The 20,491-nt window shown below is 38.9% G+C and overlaps 1 protein-coding gene across 2 annotated transcripts in view; it reads left to right on the forward strand.

The window, feature by feature from the left end:
* NME8 (NME/NM23 family member 8) overlaps positions 1–20,491 on the forward strand; it is a 116,713-nt gene that overhangs the window by 25,022 nt on the left and 71,200 nt on the right. For both annotated transcript variants that reach the window (XM_087948086.1, XM_087948087.1), the window contains exons 6-8: positions 6,510–6,576; positions 7,697–7,773; positions 17,739–17,831. In XM_087948086.1, the coding sequence (XP_087804212.1) occupies positions 6,510–6,576; positions 7,697–7,773; positions 17,739–17,831 (237 nt within the window). The remainder of the gene's footprint in view (positions 1–6,509; positions 6,577–7,696; positions 7,774–17,738; positions 17,832–20,491) is intronic.

The following is a 20,491-nucleotide window of genomic DNA, read 5'->3' on the forward strand; positions in this document are numbered from 1 at the left end:
GGCCTTCAGGAACTTCTTTTTCTGCAGCTGAAAAGGCTTTCCTGGAGGCCACTGCAGCGGATATCAGAGCTCTGGATCGACCCAGAGCTTTGTTATCAGCTACAGAGGCCTTCAGGAAAGCCTTGCCAGCCTTGTTGGCTGCAGAAGAAATGGGCCAGCAAGGCAGGTGTCGGGGTGTGTGAGGCCTGGCTACAACAGTCCAAAGGTAAATACCAGGGCAGCTCCACCCCCACATCACCATCCTAACTTAATTTTTACCTGTACACTCTGGAGTGGGCGGGATCTTAATTAGGGCTTATTTGGGGGTAGGGCTTATATTGGGCACACATGTAAAAATCAAGCTAGGGCTTACTTTCAGGATAGATCGTATTTTCAGTGAAACAGGGTAGTAAGTAGAATAATGCCACTAACATAGTACTTAGTGATAGTTCCAATTTAGATAATGATCCTATTTCTGCTACTTAAAAAAGAACATTCCAATGTGTTATGATCTAAAGCAGGGGTATCAAACTCAAGGCTGCAGACTGGATCCAGCCCATAGCCTACGGGGTGCTTTGATTTGGCCATGGGGCCACCCTGACCCTCCTGAGCTCCATTTTTGCTGGCAGAGGGGTGCAGGAGGCAATTGCAGTTGAAGACGAAGCCTGGGAGGGCCGTGCACGGCATTCCTAAACTCTATTTTTGCTCGCAGGGATGCAGGAGACCATCACAACTGAAAATGGAGCCAGGAGGGCCACATGCAGCCCTCCTGAACTCCATTTTCATTGATAGAGGGCTTCAGGAGGCCATCACATCCAAAAATGGAACCCAGGAGGGATGCACGCGGTCTTTCCACGCTTCGCTTTTGTTGGCAGAATGCTAACAAAACAAACTACTAACAAAAGTGGCATTTGATCACAAGGCAAGGAGGCATCAAGAAATGTTTCCTCTTTTACATTTGAGCATCCAAGAAAGGACAGGAAAGGGAAACAGAAAGAGGAAACACAAAGAAAAAGAAGGAAAGATGGGAGGAGATCAAGAAAAGAAAAAGAAGGAAAGAGGGAAAGGAAGAAGAAAGGAGAATGAAGAGGGAAGGGAAAAGAAGAAAAGGGAAAAAGGAAGGAAGGAGATTATAAGGAGAGGCAGGGAAAGCCTGAGGGAACTCCTGCTTTAGCACTTGGCTACCAGCAGCCCTGCTGCCTTTCGCCATTCCTTTGTCTCCTTCTCCTGATCTGTACTGGTGTTCTCCCATCCTATCACTGAGGATGCTGGGTCTTCTTGTGTGGAGAGGGAATGGGCTTCCCTCTGACCCACACTTTGCCCTCTCACACACACCATGAACAACTTGGCCAAGGAGAGCAAGAACAGCAGCAGCAGTGGAGGAGATAAGGGCAGCCGGGTACCCGCTCTGGGAAGCTGAGCTGAGCACTTGCTCTCCACTGCCTAAGGCTCTGGACAGCCTCTACCACTGTCCAGTGGTTCTTCACATGGCCTGAGAGGGATGGCAAGGCTCCTCTGGAGGACAACGGTTTGGTGCTCTCCCTGGTTTTATCTTCTTCCACTGGAAACAATAGATCACCCCCAGCCCCATCCAGGCCGCTACATGTGCCCCCAACATGACTGATGTCGAGATGGCCATGCCCACCCTGGCTACACCCACCCAGCCTCTCAAGGTCAAACACAACCCTGATACAGCCCTCAATTAAATTGAGTTTGACACCCCTGATCTAAAGCTATCGATTTATAAGTATGGCCATATAGTAGAAGAGAATATATGTAGCATAGGGTTGAAATGTGAAGTCCTTGGTGCTCTGAGCTTGTTTGTTACTTTGTAGACATTTCTAATCAAGACATGAAGCAATTGCAAATGAACAACCAAGCTTAAAGAGCACCAGGGCCTCCACAGCTCCATACAAATTAACAACAGCAGGCTAAGCTTACAATTAAAGATAATATCTCTCTGGATAATGATATGTAAATATCTATAGCAAGTTATTTGCCATTGACTTCTTCCAAAATGTTTGCTAGTTTCATTTTAGTTCCCAATTTAGCCTATAATCTGAGATTCCCTGCTGATTTCTCATACAATTACTAACCAGGTTTTAGCTTTTTCAAGATGAGCTAAAGTCAAGAGACAAATTCATAATTAGCACAATTCTAATAACATTAAATACATTCAGATTCTTTGCAAGGTGCAATACTAAATTAGGCATATTTTGCATGGAGTTGCTCTGATGGCAATGAAGCTTAGTCAGATCAAATCAATCTTTATTATAGTCAAAGACCAGCCTAAGGAGGGTGGCATACAAGGAATTTAAAAACATAAAAATACAAAATTCAAAAATAAAATTACATAAAAATCTAAAAGTACTTTTAAAAAAATCTAAAAAGAGTCTAAAAGAAGTGCAAGAATAAATGAGTACAAAAAGCATAACAAATCAAATCTATCATAATATAGCAATATTCCATAATGATAATCTAGGTGTTCATTAAAACCTATAGTTCATTAAAACTATTGGTTTTAATGAACACCTACAGTATCATTATGGAGAGATTTGATTTGTCATGCTTTTTATGCTCATTTATTGCTCTTGTACATAATTAATACCTTAGTCCCCACTCTCTAGTTAATAGCATTTATTGGAACTTTTCACTAAATTGTGAAAAGAGGGAAGCTCCCCAGAAACTCTCATCTAATGTATTTTCAACCCTATTGCTTTTTCAGTTTGAAAAAAAAATTGGTTGGTCCTCCAATGTCAAATATCCTCTGGTCCTAAATTCAATAATTTAAATTGTTGTGTTGCTTATATTGTATGAGTTATAAAATGATTAGCTTTAGCCTTAGGAACTTTAAAGTTGTGAACTTCAAACAGGCTTAGGAATTCTTTTTTTAATATTATCTTTTTTATTCATTAAAGATGAAACTCAATCAACTGAACATTTAAAAATGTATCACAAATACACACAACACACAAAACATAAAAAAAAATCTTTTTGGAAAGTAACTTGGACCCAGGTGTCTCTCTCTTCATGGACTTCAATTATATTCATGCTCATCTTACATATCATTACTTATTTTATTTACCATTCTAAGCCTTCTATATTAACTTCCCCACATATTTCACACTTCTTACTTCTATCTTAATTAATCATCTTAATTTGAATCATTATATTTATATCTTTTGTCCATTTTTTATCATCCCTTTGTCTCATTCCTTATAAAAAAAAAAGAAAATAAGTTTCTCCTGAAATCATTAATCAGAGTATGATGCCTTTCTATCTCCCCCCTAAGTTAATCAAATTAATCTTTAAAATAATATCTAATACCCAATCCGATTTTGCTTGGTACATTCTATCTAACTAATACATCCAACATAATTAAGTACATAATTAGACAATAAATCCAAATATTAAAAAAAAAGATACTATAATAAAAATTTTATAATAACATCAATACCATAGTCTTATTAAACTCTTTAATTAAAACAATATTCTAAACCTCCCCTATTATTAAGTTTTAAAGCCAATCATTTTTAAACATTTTAACATTTTAATCTCTTATCAACTCTTAAATCATTACAATACTACCATCTCATCTTATGTACCTTGCAAAATCTTTTTTTTTTAAAAAAAAATAATTATACTTTATCCATTATCCAAAAAAAGTTTCTTTTTTTCATTTAATTTCAAGACATTGTAGCTTTTCTCCACCTTTTCCCTTTCTTTCTTCTCCCAACAAACCTTTCTACCCCCCTTCTTCTAGCCTCTGCCTTGCCAGCTTCCCTTCTCTGTCGTATTCTTTTCCCTTTTGTTTACTATCATCATATTGGTTTTGCACCTTATTTTTCCCTTTCTTAAATGTTTTTTAGATCTTAAGTCCTTAAGTCCTTTAATTTTCTTCTTTTCTCTTCTTTTCTTTTCTTTCTCTCTTCCTTCTTTCTGGATCAAGTTCTGAGATTCATTAAAGATGGCTCCTTTCTTTCTTTCTTGTTCCTCTGCTGTCTTCATCTGTTGTAATGTTTGTTGATAATTAATAAGCGCCATTTCTAAGAAAAGGAAAGCTTCTTCCACACCATCTTTACCATTTTTTTTGCTTGTTCATATTCTTTTCTTAGTTCCTCAACAGAAAGAGCCATTATAAATCTTTTCTTTTCTTTTCCCCTTCTTTCTTCTTACAACAACCAGAATATTCAAAAGAAAATAAAAAAAATAAAACAGTCCCAAAGTTATCAGTCAGTCCAAACCAAGGCAGAATTCTCACTTTCTCCTTCTGGGGCAATATCAATCCAAGAGAAAGAAAGTCCAAATCTGTTTAAAATCTTATTGCAATATATTCTAGTCTTCAAATCCTTAAGGCATCTGCTCCAACAAATCTTAGCATACAAATGTTTTCTTTTTAATCCTCTCTCTTCCCACTCATCGCTTAAAACCAATTTTCACCTAAAAGAAATAGGTTTCTTAATATCCAGTTATTTATTCCGTAGGAAAAGAGGGAAAGCTATCCTTTCAGCACCTTCACAGCCGCTTTTTTCCTCTTCTGGCAGGTATTATTCAGAAAGTCATACTTTTCAGGAATTTTATTAGATATGTCTTAGAGTCCTAGGAGCCAAGAAAAACTTTCTCCTCTCAATCACTTTCTCCACTTCCTCCTGCGCATTCTTACCCGGCTGCCAGCTTCTTTGTGGCGGCCATTACAGACCGCCGCTGCACCGTCCTGGGAAAAGGGAGTTCTGCCGGCCAGGGAGGGAGTCTGCAGCACCCCCAAACCCTTCTCCGGATCCCCCTACCTTCAGCTGCCCCTGCAGGGCAGCCTAGCTCCGCACCCGGCTGGGTCGGAGCCCCAAAAACGGCTAGCGCGGCAGGGATCGCGCAGCAGCCGCAAATCCCTGCCGCCGCGGCGACAAACCGGAAGTTCATTATCTTTTTTATTCATTAAAGATGAAACTCAATCAACTGAACATTTAAAAATGTATCACAAATACCAGCGACTGGTGCTAATGTTTGATACGGGTTGCTGCCCGTGTCCTAGGTATCAACCAAGTATCTTCTTAAAATATATGATGTTCCGAGTAGCGGAGATTTTTGCAGTTTTGCTAGTGTTATTGCAGGAAGCTGCAATTTCTTGAAGTGTTTTGTAAAATTCTTGGACATGGTACCAAGTGCCCCAATGACAATGGGTATCACTGTTACATGTTTCATCCATAATTGTGTAGTTTCAATGGCCAGGTCGCAATATTTTGTGATTTTTTCCAGTTCTTTTTCTTGGACTCTGGCGTCTCCTGGTACAGCAATATCAATAAATTGTATACTTTGGTCCTCGACAACCATAATATCTGGCATGTTGTATTCCAAATGATGATCCGTCTATATTTGAAAGTCTTCACTGACTCATTTTTGACAACTTTTTCCACTTTATGTCCCCATGACTTTTCATACAGCTAGGGCGTATTTTTTACATAATGACCAATGGATTAATTTAGCAACTTGATCGTGTCTAGCTTTGCAGTCAGTTTGTGCAATTTTGCTACAGTCACATATTAAGTGTGAAACACTTAATAGTTTCAACTTTATCATTGCAAATTCGACAGTTTGGATTGTCGGTGTTTTTTTGTATCTTCGCTTTCATGGAATTAGTTTGTAGGACTTGTTCTTGAGCAGCAAGTATTAAAATGTTATTTTTATTGTTATGCAATTTCCTTTGTTATATATAAATTTTCCATATCCACAATGGGCAGTGAACTGTTTGGGTACAATCTCTTTTAGATACAAATAACAAATCTTATATGCATATTGATTATAACCATTTTTCTCTAAATTTATTAACCATAGTGTTCGCTTATCCTTATTAAACAATTTCCATTATTTAATTAAACACTCTGTTCAGTTTTATCATATAATTAGTTAATATCAAATCTGATAAAGATCACATTTATCACAATTATCCTCTAAATCTAATAATCATAATATTTCCTTGTCTTATTTATTCAACATTCATTATTTAATTACATGTATACTTCTTTTTTATTTACATATTCTCCTTAATTTTTAATTTCTCAAAATTTCCACTACTGGTTCTCCAGAACTGGTCAGAACCTCCACATACCATCTCCACTTTGCATGCTTTGTTGAGAAACGCAGGGGTTAAAATCATACATCTTTTTCTCTTGTTGGCAGAGTCAGCTTGCCTCTGGATGAGGTAATGATTCTCCTTGATGTTCCTTTGGCTCACCAATAGTCTCTTAACTGCACTGACAGAAGTGTAGCCTACTTCTCATTTTTACCTTTCCTGTTGATAAAATTTTGCTGGTGGCATACCATTTCTGCTATTACAATCCTTGGAAGTTCATATAAAAAAATATCCCAGTTGATTTTATTTTATAGTTTGAAAACTGGGTTGAAAACCTTATCCCCATAGAATGCTTTTAAAATTAAAATATATTGTCAGATTAGATGTAGAAATTAGTAACTACCATATATATAAATCTTTTAAATAAAACCTAGAGTTTGACAATGTAAACATTTAATTTTAGATGCCAGAGCTCTTGTTTATAGAAGAGAAAGAATCAGAAGAAGAACATGAAGAAGAAGAAGCTGGAGGTGAGTCAAAGTACGAGATTCACTCCTATGAATCCTTAAGTTATGAATGGAATAGGCTCCATTACATTCATAATTCAAGGACTACCTGTACTTGTTCTTTAATGTTATTTATTGTAAACATAAGTGGAGCAAACGGTATGAAACCCCCAATATGTTGGTATAGCAACCATGAATCTTGATAGAGGTTCTCAATCACATACATACAAAATTATAGGTATAGGTATAAAATTAGCAGCAGTTGAATCAAAAAGCAACTTTTCATTTTAAAAAAATAATGAGCATTTTTCATATAGAGTAAGCACTTCAATTGTAAGTATACACTATAACATGTAACAGAAATGAATACAGCTAGCCTTGCTTAATGATGGTCATTTAGCATCTGTTTGAACTTACAAAAGACCTTCCCAGATTTATTCCACAGTTCTGATGCCCCCTACACACACACACACACACACACACACACACACATACACACACACACACACACCCCTACATTGCATACATATGATCTCGTGTTTGGCAACCAGCTTGCATTTACAGCCACTTGCAGCATCCTGCAGTCAAATGTTAATGGTTTTTGCTTCACAACAACACATTTGCTTAATAATTGCCATAAAATGTTCATAAAATTGGGTGCAGTCACATGGTAACTCACTTAACAACCACTACAACTTACAATTATAGTTCCAGGTTCAATTATAGTGCCAAAGTATTTAATTATTTCATTTCCGTAATCCACCTCTAACTCAGAAAACTTTAAAAATAACTGCAGACAAATAAATTGATCTCAGACACAAATCGTTAGATATTCAATGGGGGAAAGTCAGTGGTGTCAGACTTCCCCCAGGCGGGAAAATGAACAGCCATCAGTGGCTAAAGTTGTGGACAGCAGCCTGTAAAAAGTACAGCAGGCACACCTGGTGGCAGTCTTTACTCGGAGCAGAATAAAGAGATCTTTTCCCTCTCCCTGTTGTCCTGTCTTTCAATCTAGCCCATATCTAACACAAATAGTTCAATGACAGTTCTTTTTAGAGTAGCAAATAAGCATTAAGTGCTTATATTATTTATTCTTTTGGAATAGTTATACAGCTTCCTAAATTAATTATTACTTTTCTTTTAGAGGAGGAAAAATGTATGGTTGTCATTATAAAACCTGATGCTGTTGCAGAAGGAAAAGTTGAAGAAATAAAGCAATTGGTAAGCATAAACACACACACACAATTCCATTTCAATTTAAATGGGAATAGAAGGAATTTCCTAAACTGAATCTGTAAAATTCATGAGTCCCCTGAGCTGAGCAGAAGAAACACCGTTATATCAGTTTAGTGTGAGCCATACCAAGGCTTGCTAAGAGCCCAAGTAAACATGGGCTCTTACATGGCAGATTGCTGCTCTTAGATATATCACTGAATGACTGCTATAACATGGATGAGATAACTATGAATGGGCCAGGGCTTTGATCATGCAGGGATTAATTTTATTTATTGATTCCTCTTACTACCACCCACACTCACGTCAACAAATCCCTGCTCTACAGTAAAAAGGATATTTGATTAACAATGCTCTTCCTTAACAGTTCAGACACTGGATAGCCTAATATCTGGACTGTTTTTATATGTTTTCTGAGATGCTACCATGCATATGGTTTAGAACAGGGATGCCAAAGTCAAGGCCCGTGGGCCAAATCCAGCCCACAATGTTGTTATATCTGGCCTGTGGAGCTGCCCTGGAAAAAGCGAAGGACAGGCCTGCAGCGCCTCAGTCCAGCCCAGGCCTACCAGACACTGATCGTGGCAGCCATCCGGGCTGGAATGCAGGGCCTTAGATTTGTGGGGCTACCCTAGAGCCAGGGAAAGGCTGCCCCTGCCCCACCCCCTGGGCATGCACAGAGGAGGTGGTGAGTCTGTGCAGGGCCTGGCATCCCTGGGGACCATCTTGCCGCACAGGCTGACCATGTTCTGAGCAGTTCTGAGGGAGGTTTCACCCCAGCAGCAGTTCCTGACCCCCTCCCTCCCAACTTCTATGACTTCTAACAAGCTCTCCCTTCATCTGTGTTCCTCCCTTCAGCTGCCTTTTCCAAGGACGGAACAGTTCTTTGCAGAATGCTTAATTTTAATTTTTCTTGGCTGGCTAGAGGTGGAGTTGATCATTCTGCTGGTTTTGGTAATTGCACCCCCCACCCCCTTCCCCTCCTCTTACAATAAGAAAGAGGCTAGTTTTCTCATCGCCAGTGTTGATCTCCTTTTGTTATGATAGTTCTTGTTAACATTCCTGTGTGACATTTCTCCAATTCTTGTTCAAGATAATTGCAAGCGGCAGCTTTTTGCTCTGTCCTCTCAGGCCGAGGCTTTAAAGAAAGCTTTCCCATTTGCTCTACACAGTTCTCCTGCTCTCTAGCTGTTAACAAATGAAGCGGTAAAGAATGAAAGTTGATTTGTTTCTGCAATAATGTTCAAGTTCAAAGATTAGTCTCCTTTTACCATTCACTTAAATAAAAATGGATAAAACTTATCATGGATCCTTTCTTTTTCCCTCCCTCATTTAATTCTTTCTTTTCCTCCTCCTGCTTTTAAATTCCTTCCTTTCTTTTTCCCTTTCTTTTTCCCTTTCTTCTTCCTTCTCTTTTCTTCTTCCTTTCCCTCTTTCCTTCTTTTTCCTTCCTTGCTCTCTTTTCATCTTTCCTTCTTTTTCTTTTTCTTTCCTCTTTCCCTTTCTCCTTTCCTGTCCCTTCTTGGATGCTCAAATGCAAAAGGGGAAACACTTCTCGATGCCTCTTTGCCTTGTGACCAAATGGCACTTTTGCTACTAGTTTGTTTTGCTAGCACTCTGCAATGGCTTCCTGCAGCCCTCTGCCAGCAAAAACAGAGCTTGGGAGGGCTGCGCACAGCCCTCCGGGGTTCCATTTGTGGCCACGACGGCTTCCTGAAGCCGTCTGCCCCAAAAACAGAGCTCAGGAGGGCAGAGGCACCAAGGCCTGTCCTTTGCTGTTTCCAGGGCAGCCCCACAGGCCAGATCTAAGCACCCTGCTGACTTCCAGTTTGGTATCATGATGATACGGTCAAGGGAAAGCTGGGCTCTGCTTTCCGTGATTGATTTCATCCTGCCAGAGACCCCCAAGGTGGTGAAAGTTGCCCTGTAGAGGTGACAATAGAGGGGAGAATTCTGCAGATCACAAGCATAGTGATTCACTCATTCAATCCAGGAAAGCCACCAAACTGTCAGGAGAAAGGGCTAGCTGTACTTGTGCAACTGCCTGAAGCCAACCAGAGCCATCAGCAATCGGAGAAACTGAAAAGTCTGGGTACTTCTGAAGTACCAATACAAAAATTACCAATATTATGCTCTGAAGCTGGCTAAGACTACTTTTTCTCTATCCCCTTGAAAAATACTTCTTGAAACAAATAAATCCCAAAAGAAAAGAAAAGGCCCAGACAGGATTGGAGGAAGGAGGAAATATACCCCACTTCACCAGAGGAAACAAACAGTAGTCAAATGAATGAACAGCCCAAAAGATTGACAGCCTGGTGGAATCATCTCTTCTGTTCATGCTTTCTAGTCTTTTTTCAATCTCTATAGCTTCTCTGATGATTCTGTGGCTGGGATTTTCTATAGTGGCTAGGGTTTTGGTGCCATTGAAGTTGATTCTATGACCTGTGGCTTCTTTTGGAAGCCTGCACTCACAAACAAAAAAATCTCCACACCACAAGCCAGGCAAACACCTGGGCACAAACAGATCCCCCTTGATACCTCCAGCTCAAACACACCCCAACCAGGCACCCAGATGAAACCCAGCTTCCTAACTAATGATAGCCGTCCATTTACCCGGCCAAGCTGCACTAAAGGCCTCCAATAAAGTAACACAATGTTGCCAGCCAATCAAGATACAAAAGAGCCAAAAAACAGACAGAAGATATTAGAAGCAGAACACAGCAAACCCAAGACCAATAAACACAGACCAAGACTCTCAACCAATCAGGATGAAGAAAAACCATTCTGGCACAGCAATAGGCTGCCCCAAATTTAAATCTGAAACCACTGTAAAAGTCTAACTCACAGACGAACACTATACAAAAGCCTGATGATGGCAGATGAGATTCTGCTGAAACGTTGTACAACTTTAAAAGCACCACTACTATGACGTGGGAAAATACCCGAACAAAGCTGAATGCCATACACACACACACACACACACACACACACACACACACACACACACACACACACACACACACATATATATATATATATATATATATATATATATATATATATATATATATATATATATATTCTTAAGTTTTCATGGTACTTACATGTATGGCATTCAGCTTTGTTTGGGTATTTTCCCACGTCATTATAGTTGTGCTTTTAAAGTTGTAGCAACGCTTTTGGCAGAATCTCATCTGCCATCATCAGGCTTCTGTATTGTGTTCATCTGTGAGTCAGACTTTTTACAGTTGTTTCAGTTTTAAATTTGGGGCTAGCCTACTGCTGTGCCAGAATGGTTTTTTCTTCATCCTGATTGGTTGGGAGTCTTGGTCTGTGTTTATTGGTCTTGGAGTTTGCTGTATTCTGCTTGATTGGTGTTTCTAATATCTTCTGTCTGTTTTGTGGCTTTTTTGTCTTGGTTGGCTGGCAACATTGTGTTCCTGTAGCATAATCATACTTCCAGCAGATAAAGGTAATGCCACAGTAGTAATGGATAGAAAAGACTACGAAACAAAATTGACAGACCTACTCCAAGACTCCACATACAAACCCATAAACACGGACCCAACCACATATCTGGAAAAATAACCAAGAAGAAAATTATAACCAGCCACATGAGCAAAGAGATCCAACGGACGATAATCCCAAGAAAAATCTTCCAGATGCCCCAAACTATACTGCCTCCCAAAAATACACAAAGAAGGCATACCTCTCAGACCCATAGTCAGCTCCAGAGGAGCACCACTACAAAACCTAGCTAAACACTTAGCAAAGCAGCTACAGCCCCTTGCTGAAGCAGCAGCTTCACATGTACAAAACTCATACCACTTGGAAATGATCAAAGATCTACACGTGGAACAAGAAGATCTGCTTGTAAGTTTTGACATATAAAGTATAAAGCACACTCTATTTTTATATATATGTAAGGGGGATTGTCGTTTTGGCAGAATCTCATCTGCCATCATCAGCCTTGTGTATTGTGTTCATCTGTGATCATTTCCAAGAAGTGGTATGAGTTTTGTACATGTGAAGCTGCTGCTTCAGCAAGGGGCTGTAGCTGCTTTGCTAAGTGTTTAGCTAGGTTTTGTAGTGGTGCTTCTGTGGAGCTGACTATGGGTCTGAGAGGTATGCCTTCTTTGTGTATTTTTGGGAGGCCGTATAGTTTGGGGCATCTGGAAGATTTTTTCTTGGGATTATTGTCTGTTGGATCTCTTTGCTCATGTGGCTGGTTATAATTTTCTTCTTGGTTATTTTTTCCAGATATGTGGTTGGGTCCGTGTTTATGGGTTTGTATGTGGAGTCTTGGAGTAGGTCTGTCAATTTTGTTTCGTAGTCTTTTCTATCCATTACTACTGTGGCATTACCTTTATCTGCTGGAAGTATGATTATGCTACAGGAACACAATGTTGCCAGCCAATCAAGACAAAAAAAGCCACAAAACAGACAGAAGATATTAGAAACACCAATCAAGCAGAACACAGCAAACTCCAAGACCAATAAACACAGACCAAGACTCCCAACCAATCAAGATGAAGAAAAAACCATTCTGGCACAGCAGTAGGTTTGCCCCAAATTTAAAACTGAAACGGCTGTGAAAGTCTGACTCAGACGAACACAATACAGAAGCCTGATGATGGCAGATGAGATTCTGCCAAAACGTTGCTACAACTTTAAAAGCACAACTATAATGACATGGGAAAATACCCAAACATATATAATTTTCTTAAGTTTTCATGGGTACTTACATGTATGGTATTCAGCTTTGTTCGGGTATTTTCCCACATCATTATAGTTGTGCTTTTAAAGTTGTAGCAATATATATAAGTTGAAAGTTGAAATATATATATATATATATATATTTCAGAATATATCTGAAAATGAGGAAGATTTAATAGAATTGATCACAAACCTGCTGGTGGATGCTTTGCAAATTGAGAAAGTTATAATAGTAGAGGAGCTTGACCAAATTTACAGATTAAACTCAAGCTACCCAAGAAGACACAAAGTGCCCAGGAAGGTCAATATTAGATTTATCAATAAGGGGACAATAAGGGATGAAATATTGAAGAGAGTGAGGGAAGAATCACTACAATATAGAAAAAAAGAAAATCATGGTGTTGAAACAGATCCCCAGGAAGATAAGAGATCTAAGAAGACAATATCAATTTTTGACAACAAAGCTGAATGAAAAAAGAATACATTTTAGATGGATTAAATGGGATCGTAATTAACTGGAATTCTAGAAGGTATTGGGCATTGTTTACCTGAACACCACTTTTCTTTGTAGGCAAGACAAGTCAGGGTGGGTGTTACTCTTCCTTATCTGTTTAGGACTGAGTCTGTGCAAAAGGCTTATGAGCCTAACTCTGCCCACTCTGGGTGGCTCCTCCCCAATTTATGCAAAGTCAGTATGAGAGACTGGATTGAAAGCTGAATGCTCACACACACACACACACACACACACACACACACACACACACACACACATATAATATATATATATATATATATATATATATATATATATATATATATATATTCTTAAGTTTTCATGGTACTTACATGTATGGCATTCAGCTTTGTTTGGGTATTTTCCCACGTCATTATAGTTGTGCTTTTAAGTTGTAGCAACGAAAATTGTGTTCATCTGTGAAGTTGTTTCAGTTTAAATTTGCAGGGTTTTTTCTTCATCCTGATTGGTTGGGAGTCTTGGTCTGTGTTTATTGGTCTTGGAGTTTGCTGTCTATTATTCTGCTTGATTGGTGTTTCTAATATCTTCTGTCTGTTTTGTGGCTTTTTTGTCTTGGTTGGCTGGCAACATTGTGTTCCTGTAGCATAATCATACTTCCAGCAGATAAAGGTAATGCCACAGTAGTAATGGATAGAAAAGACTACGAAACAAAATTGACAGACCTACTCCAAGACTCCACATACAAACCCATAAACACGGACCCAACCACATATCTGGAAAAAATAACCAAGAAGAAAATTATAACCAGCCACATGAGCAAAGAGATCCAACGGACGATAATCCCAAGAAAAATCTTCCAGATGCCCCAAACTATACTGGCCTCCCAAAAATACACAAAGAAGGCATACCTCTCAGACCCATAGTCAGCTCCAGAGGAGCACCACTACAAAACCTAGCTAAACACTTAGCAAAGCAGCTACAGCCCCTTGCTGAAGCAGCAGCTTCACATGTACAAAACTCATACCACTTCTTGGAAATGATCAAAGATCTACACGTGGAACAAGAAGATCTGCTTGTAAGTTTTGACATATAAAGTATAAAGCACACTCTATTTTTATATATATGTAAGGGGGATTGTCGTTTTGGCAGAATCTCATCTGCCATCATCAGCCTTGTGTATTGTGTTCATCTGTGATCATTTCCAAGAAGTGGTATGAGTTTTGTACATGTGAAGCTGCTGCTTCAGCAAGGGCTGTAGCTGCTTTGCTAAGTGTTTAGCTAGGTTTTGTAGTGGTGCTTCTGTGGAGCTGACTATGGGTCTGAGAGGTATGCCTTCTTTGTGTATTTTTGGGAGGCCGTATAGTTTGGGGCATCTGGAAGATTTTTTCTGGGATTATTGTCTGTGGATCTCTTTGCTCATGTGGCTGGTTATAATTTTCTTCTTGGTTATTTTTTCCAGATATGTGGTTGGGTCCGTGTTTATGGGTTTGTATGTGGAGTCTTGAGTAGGTCTGTCAATTTTGTTTCGTAGTCTTTCTATCCATTACTACTGTGGCATTACCTTTATCTGCTGGAAGTATGATTATGCTACAGGAACACAATGTTGCCAGCCAATCAAGACAAAAAGCCACAAACAGACAGAAGATATTAGAAACACCAATCAAGCAGAACACAGCAAACTCCAAGACCAATAAACACAGACCAAGACTCCCAACCAATCAAGATGAAGAAAAAACCATTCTGGCACAGCAGTAGGTTTGCCCCAAATTTAAAACTGAAACGGCTGTGAAAGTCTGACTCACAGACGAACACAATACAGAAGCCTGATGATGGCAGATGAGATTCTGCCAAAACGTTGCTACAACTTTAAAAGCACAACTATAATGACATGGGAAAATACCCAAACATATATAATTTTCTTAAGTTTTCATGGGTACTTACATGTATGGTATTCAGCTTTGTTCGGGTATTTTCCCACATCATTATAGTTGTGCTTTTAAAGTTGTAGCAATATATATAAGTTGAAAGTTGAAATATATATATATATATATATATTTCAGAATATATCTGAAAATGAGGAAGATTTAATAGAATTGATCACAAACCTGCTGGTGGATGCTTTGCAAATTGAGAAAGTTATAATAGTAGAGGAGCTTGACCAAATTTACAGATTAAACTCAAGCTACCCAAGAAGACACAAAGTGCCCAGGAAGGTCAATATTAGATTTATCAATAAGGGGACAATAAGGGATGAAATATTGAAGAGAGTGAGGGAAGAATCACTACAATATAGAAAAAAAGAAAATCATGGTGTTGAAACAGATCCCCAGGAAGATAAGAGATCTAAGAAGACAATATCAATTTTTGACAACAAAGCTGAATGAAAAAAAGAATACATTTTAGATGGATTAAATGGGATCGTAATTAACTGGAATTCTAGAAGGTATTGGGCATTGTTTACCTGAACACCACTTTTCTTTGTAGGCAAGACAAGTCAGGGTGGGTGTTACTCTTCCTTATCTGTTTAGGACTGAGTCTGTGCAAAAGGCTTATGAGCCTAACTCTGCCCACTCTGGGTGGCTCCTCCCCAATTTATGCAAAGTCAGTATGAGAGACTGGATTGCCTCTAAGAAAGGAAAAAGAAAAACAAGAAGATTAGCAGGACCCCCCGGGTCCCATGAAAGGAACTGACCCCAAGGGTGGGGCTGACCTGTCTTGCCTACAAGGAAAAGTGGCGTTCAGGTAAACAACACCCATTTTCCCTTGTAAGGCTGAGATAGGTCAGGATGGAACATACCAAAGCAGGGTTGTCCTTGGGAGGGTTAAGACTGGTCCTGGCTCTCACAGTCCAAAACAACTCGTTGGAGTACCCGTCTACCAAACACCGCATCCGCTGAAGCGAAGGAATCCAGGCAATAGTGATGGATGAAGGGAGAAGGTGAAGTCCAGGTAGCAGCCCTGCAGATCTCTTCCACTGATGCCTGTGTAGCCCATGCCACTGTCGTAGCCGCACTGGCAGGGACCTTCTGGAATAGGCATGAGCTATGCATGCCTTCATCCATCTACTTACTGTAGATGGAGAAACCTTACCACCCAATGAGGAAGGTTGGAATGAACAAAACAGACTCCGTCCTGCAGAAACCAGCAGCACGTTTAATGTACATTTTTTAAAACTCTGCGCAAATCCAGAGTGTGCCAAGTCTTTTCCAACTCATAGACTGGATGAGGACAGAAATCCGAAAGCACCAGCTCCTGAGCCCTGTGGAAGGATGTGTTGACCTTCGGAATGAAAGCCAGATCCAACTGTAAAACCACCCGATAAGGATGGAAAAAAGCAGAGGTCAGGGCAAACCGAGAGAACCACCAATTCCAAAACTCTCCTCGCCAAGGTGACTGCCACTATGAAAGCCACTTTCAGGGTAAGGAGATGACGACTGGATTGTTGAAGCAGATCAAATGGAGGATTAGTGAGGGACTGAAGAACCTTGGTCAGATCCCAAGTGGGGTACCTATGTACCACAGGAGGGCAAAGGTCTGGCTTCAGGAAAGGAGGGTTCCACCCCGTTTACTACACCCACTCTCCTGCCAAGGTGCTGCTTCTCCATGAAGATCCTCAGCTTGACTGTAGCCTTCAGATGGAATGGGAGAAGCACCTCTTCTGGAAACCTCAGGGGACCAAGATTGGACATCAGGTCTGTAAGAAGGTCCTGGCTCCTCCAAATCCGTGTCACAGATGAGTGATGCTGGGGATGGGGGGGCATGCAGATGTTAAGTGAGAAGAGCCTGATGCAGCCTATTTGCTTCTCGATGGCCTGATGGTGCCTGGAAGCATCCATCTCCTCCGCCCTTGAGGTCTTTTTAAGTAGCTTAATAAAAAAAAAATCCATTAGCTATTTCATTCAAAGTCAAAGGTTTAAGGTATTCCCTTTATACTTCCCTCTACATGCATATTAATTATGATACAGAACAGGTTCTTCTGAACCTAGAGCACCAGAAAAAAAAAAGCTGCACTCTAAGCAATAAATTATCTAATTTACCCCTTGCTCTATAATCCAATTGCTGTTCAAAACTCCCCTAGAATTGTTATTGGCTTTGAACTGTATTTTGCCAGTTCTCAGAATGCAGCACCTTGTCAAGCATTCTAATAAAATCATTGCCAACTTTAGGAATGGAAACTTTTGTTCCATTCTCTATTTCAAAGTGCAGCAAAGATTATAACAATTTAACCTTTTAAAAACACCTTCAAATACTGACTCTATATATCCATTTCCCACCAAGTATTAACTTAAATGAAAAGAATCTTAAGTTCTCATGCAATACATTAATATACACATTAAAAATATACCTGTAGTCCTACCTCTATATTAAACATTTTAGGAGCAGCATTTTTTGTGCAAAATCCATTGAATTTATAAATGGATAATTAAAATGGGAACTGATAAGTTCTTGGCACAATCTTATTAGCTAATAGTTTGCCTCTGGGGAAAAGATTAAATTGTTTGATGCAGAGTACAGAGAAAAAAAGCAAAATAATTATCAATGGAATTTGTAATTCTAACAATAATTGGTATCCCTGGCTTGTTAAGGGATTAATTTCCTTCCTTTGGAAGGGAAACTCTTTTAAGACTTGGTAAGATGTACATTTATTTAAATTTAGTTAACATAGTTCTGTAAATAATTGGCTAATTTAAAAAATTGAGAACTGAAACAAATAACCCATTTTCCCCTTTTTAATTGTACTTGCATTTTTCTACAACTGAAGATTATTGAAGCAGGCTCTGTCATTCTTGCAGAAGACAAGAAGATTTTAACTGATGAGCAAGTTAGGAATTTTTATGAAAGCAAATCAGAAGAGGTAATAAGCTCAAGTGGGTGGGGAGGTGAGGGCACAGTTATTGTTAAAGATATAAAAGGCTTTCAATATAGAGAAAAATATTGTTCATTGTAATTACTGAAAATTAGTTATGATATAAATTGCATGTTGCCATAACTATTAAAGTTTAACCATATCATGCCTTTTAAATAATTCAGAAATTAATACCATATGAACAAATTTCTCTCAAGGCTACCTTCCCAATAGTGATTTAAAGGGCCTTCTTCTACAATTATGTACATTGTTCTGAGATAACAGTAATGAAGACAAGCTTTCTATCATTTCAACAATGTCTGGATGATGTTAAAAAGCATTATAATTCACTAATGGAGAAATGGCTTCAATGTCAGAGCTAGAATAGAGCTAGAATAGCTAGAATAAAGATGTTTTCAATCTTTGGTTTGAAAGTTTCACTAAATGCTTTTCAGATTTCCCAACTCAGCATCTCCAAAAGCAATAGTGTCAAATGAAAGTGATTTGAACAGAGACAGTTGGTGCCTACAAGTATTCTTGGCACCTCAATACCCCAATCAGAAACAAAGAATATTTATGTACTTCAGGGGTGGGATTCTACCAGTTTGGACCAATTCTGTAGAACTGGTTGTTATGATTCTGTGCAGTTCTGAGAACTGGCAAATCATGCCACTGGCTGGCTCCACTCCTCCTCACCCGCCCTGTCCCGCCCAGTCACTCCTTTTCTCGCATGCACGCCATCCAACTTGACTGTGTTGTGCCTTCATCTAATTTTTGGTAAGTTGCTATTTTTCCTTTCCCCCCCCTGACAATCAGCTGTTCTGACTATCAGCTATGTCGGGCAATTTAGATTAGCTAGAAAGCAGAAAATCATCAGATTTCTTGCTTTCTAGCTAATCTAAATCGCTGTTGTACTGCTTTACCTTTGCCCAGGAGGCTTCCCTCAGGCCCAGTCAGGAGTGGTATTCAGGGGGTTGGTGGGAGAGAAGCAGCCTGAGAGCAGAGCTGAACCTTCCTTAGGACTGAAACTTCTATTTTTCAGTGCATACTCAGGCAGCAGATCGCAGAAAGGTAGCTCTGTGAGTGAATCTGTGATTCTGCTAGCAACTCAATCTGCCTGCCTGCTTTGCCTGAGTTTGGGTAAAAATTGCTCTTTTTTAAATAAAAAATTCAATATACAAACCACACCCAGCCAGTCACATAACCACCAAGCCATACCCACAAATTAGGCCACACCCACAGAATTGGTTGTTAAGAAATTTGAATCCCACCCCTAATGTACTTCCTTTGTATGTCACTCTTCTATATGACATTAATGTGTCCAACAACATGAAATGAAGCCTTTTCATGTAATGTAACATTTGGAAGACAACACTTTCTCATATTAATATAGCTTATAGCATCTATCAATTCCATACTACCGATGGCATGAGCATTCTCATCTCTAATATCTTGTCTCATTATATTGATGAAGAAGCATAGGCACTCTTTGGGATACTAGCCTACTCACCAATTTTTTAGAACTATTTTATCCATATAGTACTATTCTCAGGTTTGCTTGATCAAATACATTCCATTATACAGTATAATTATAAATTGTCATCATTAGCTAGGAATTTTAATTTTGATTTTCTTGGTTTTTTTATTGCTATACTGTATATGCTTAAAAGAAGAAGAGGATAGCAGAGAATGAGGTGGCTGAATGGAGTCAGTCATTGAAGCAGTTGGTGTGAGCTTAAATGGACTCTGGGGAATGGTAGAGGACAGGAAGGCCTAGAAGAATGTTGTCCATGGGGTCATGATGGGTCAGACATGATTTTGCAACTAACAATAACAATATGCTTCCATTTCCCACTGTGCTCACATTTTTTGTTTGTTAATTTATTTCAAATATCATGTATTTGATTTGTTGGTCTTTTATTGCTAATTTTAACACTTTAATCCATGGCCTGAGAGAGGTGTTTAAACAGTGCTTCCTGAATTGTTTTACTGAGAGTCAGTATTCTAATCATAAAATATCTAGAATTTTTAAACAATTGTAAACTTAGAGTACTGTTGTTATAAATATATAAATATATATTAGCACATGTGAGAAGCAGCATGATATAAAAGTGAAGATATTAGTCTAAAATCAGGTGGTGGTATCCTTAGAAGAAACCTAAAATATAAACATAACAAATAAAATGAACTAAGAATGAAAAAAGAGCATTCTCTTTTAACATTAATTCATTTATTCTTTAAAATTAACATTTTCTTTCTTAACCAAAAACTACTATACAATGCAAACATCATATAACTAATCCATGTGCTAACACCTAAACATATTATCTTCTATAACATCTTCTACCTCTATATTCTCTTTCATCAATTGTGCCTTGCATCCTTCTTCCCAGTGGTGGGATTCAAATTTTTTTACTACCAGTTCTGTGGGCGTGGTTTGGTGGTCATGTGACTGGGTGGACGTGGCCAATTTCACATCACTCACATCAAGGGGCGCCTTGCCTGGCCTCCTGAGTTCTTCTGGTCTTTGTCTATTAATTTGTCTTCTACTACAGTGTTTGATTGATTATCTAATGCCTGCCTATCCTTTTAGATCCGGAACTCCCACAGATTTTTAGCTCTATTATTCTTCACAATCTTCTGTGGAAACTCCTTGATGGCTGGCTGGA

This window comes from Notechis scutatus, chromosome Z (assembly GCF_049901735.1).
Source record: "Notechis scutatus isolate UNSWTSFEM ecotype Mainland chromosome Z, rNotScu1.2, whole genome shotgun sequence".
NCBI classification, from domain to species: Eukaryota; Metazoa; Chordata; class Lepidosauria; order Squamata; family Elapidae; genus Notechis; species Notechis scutatus.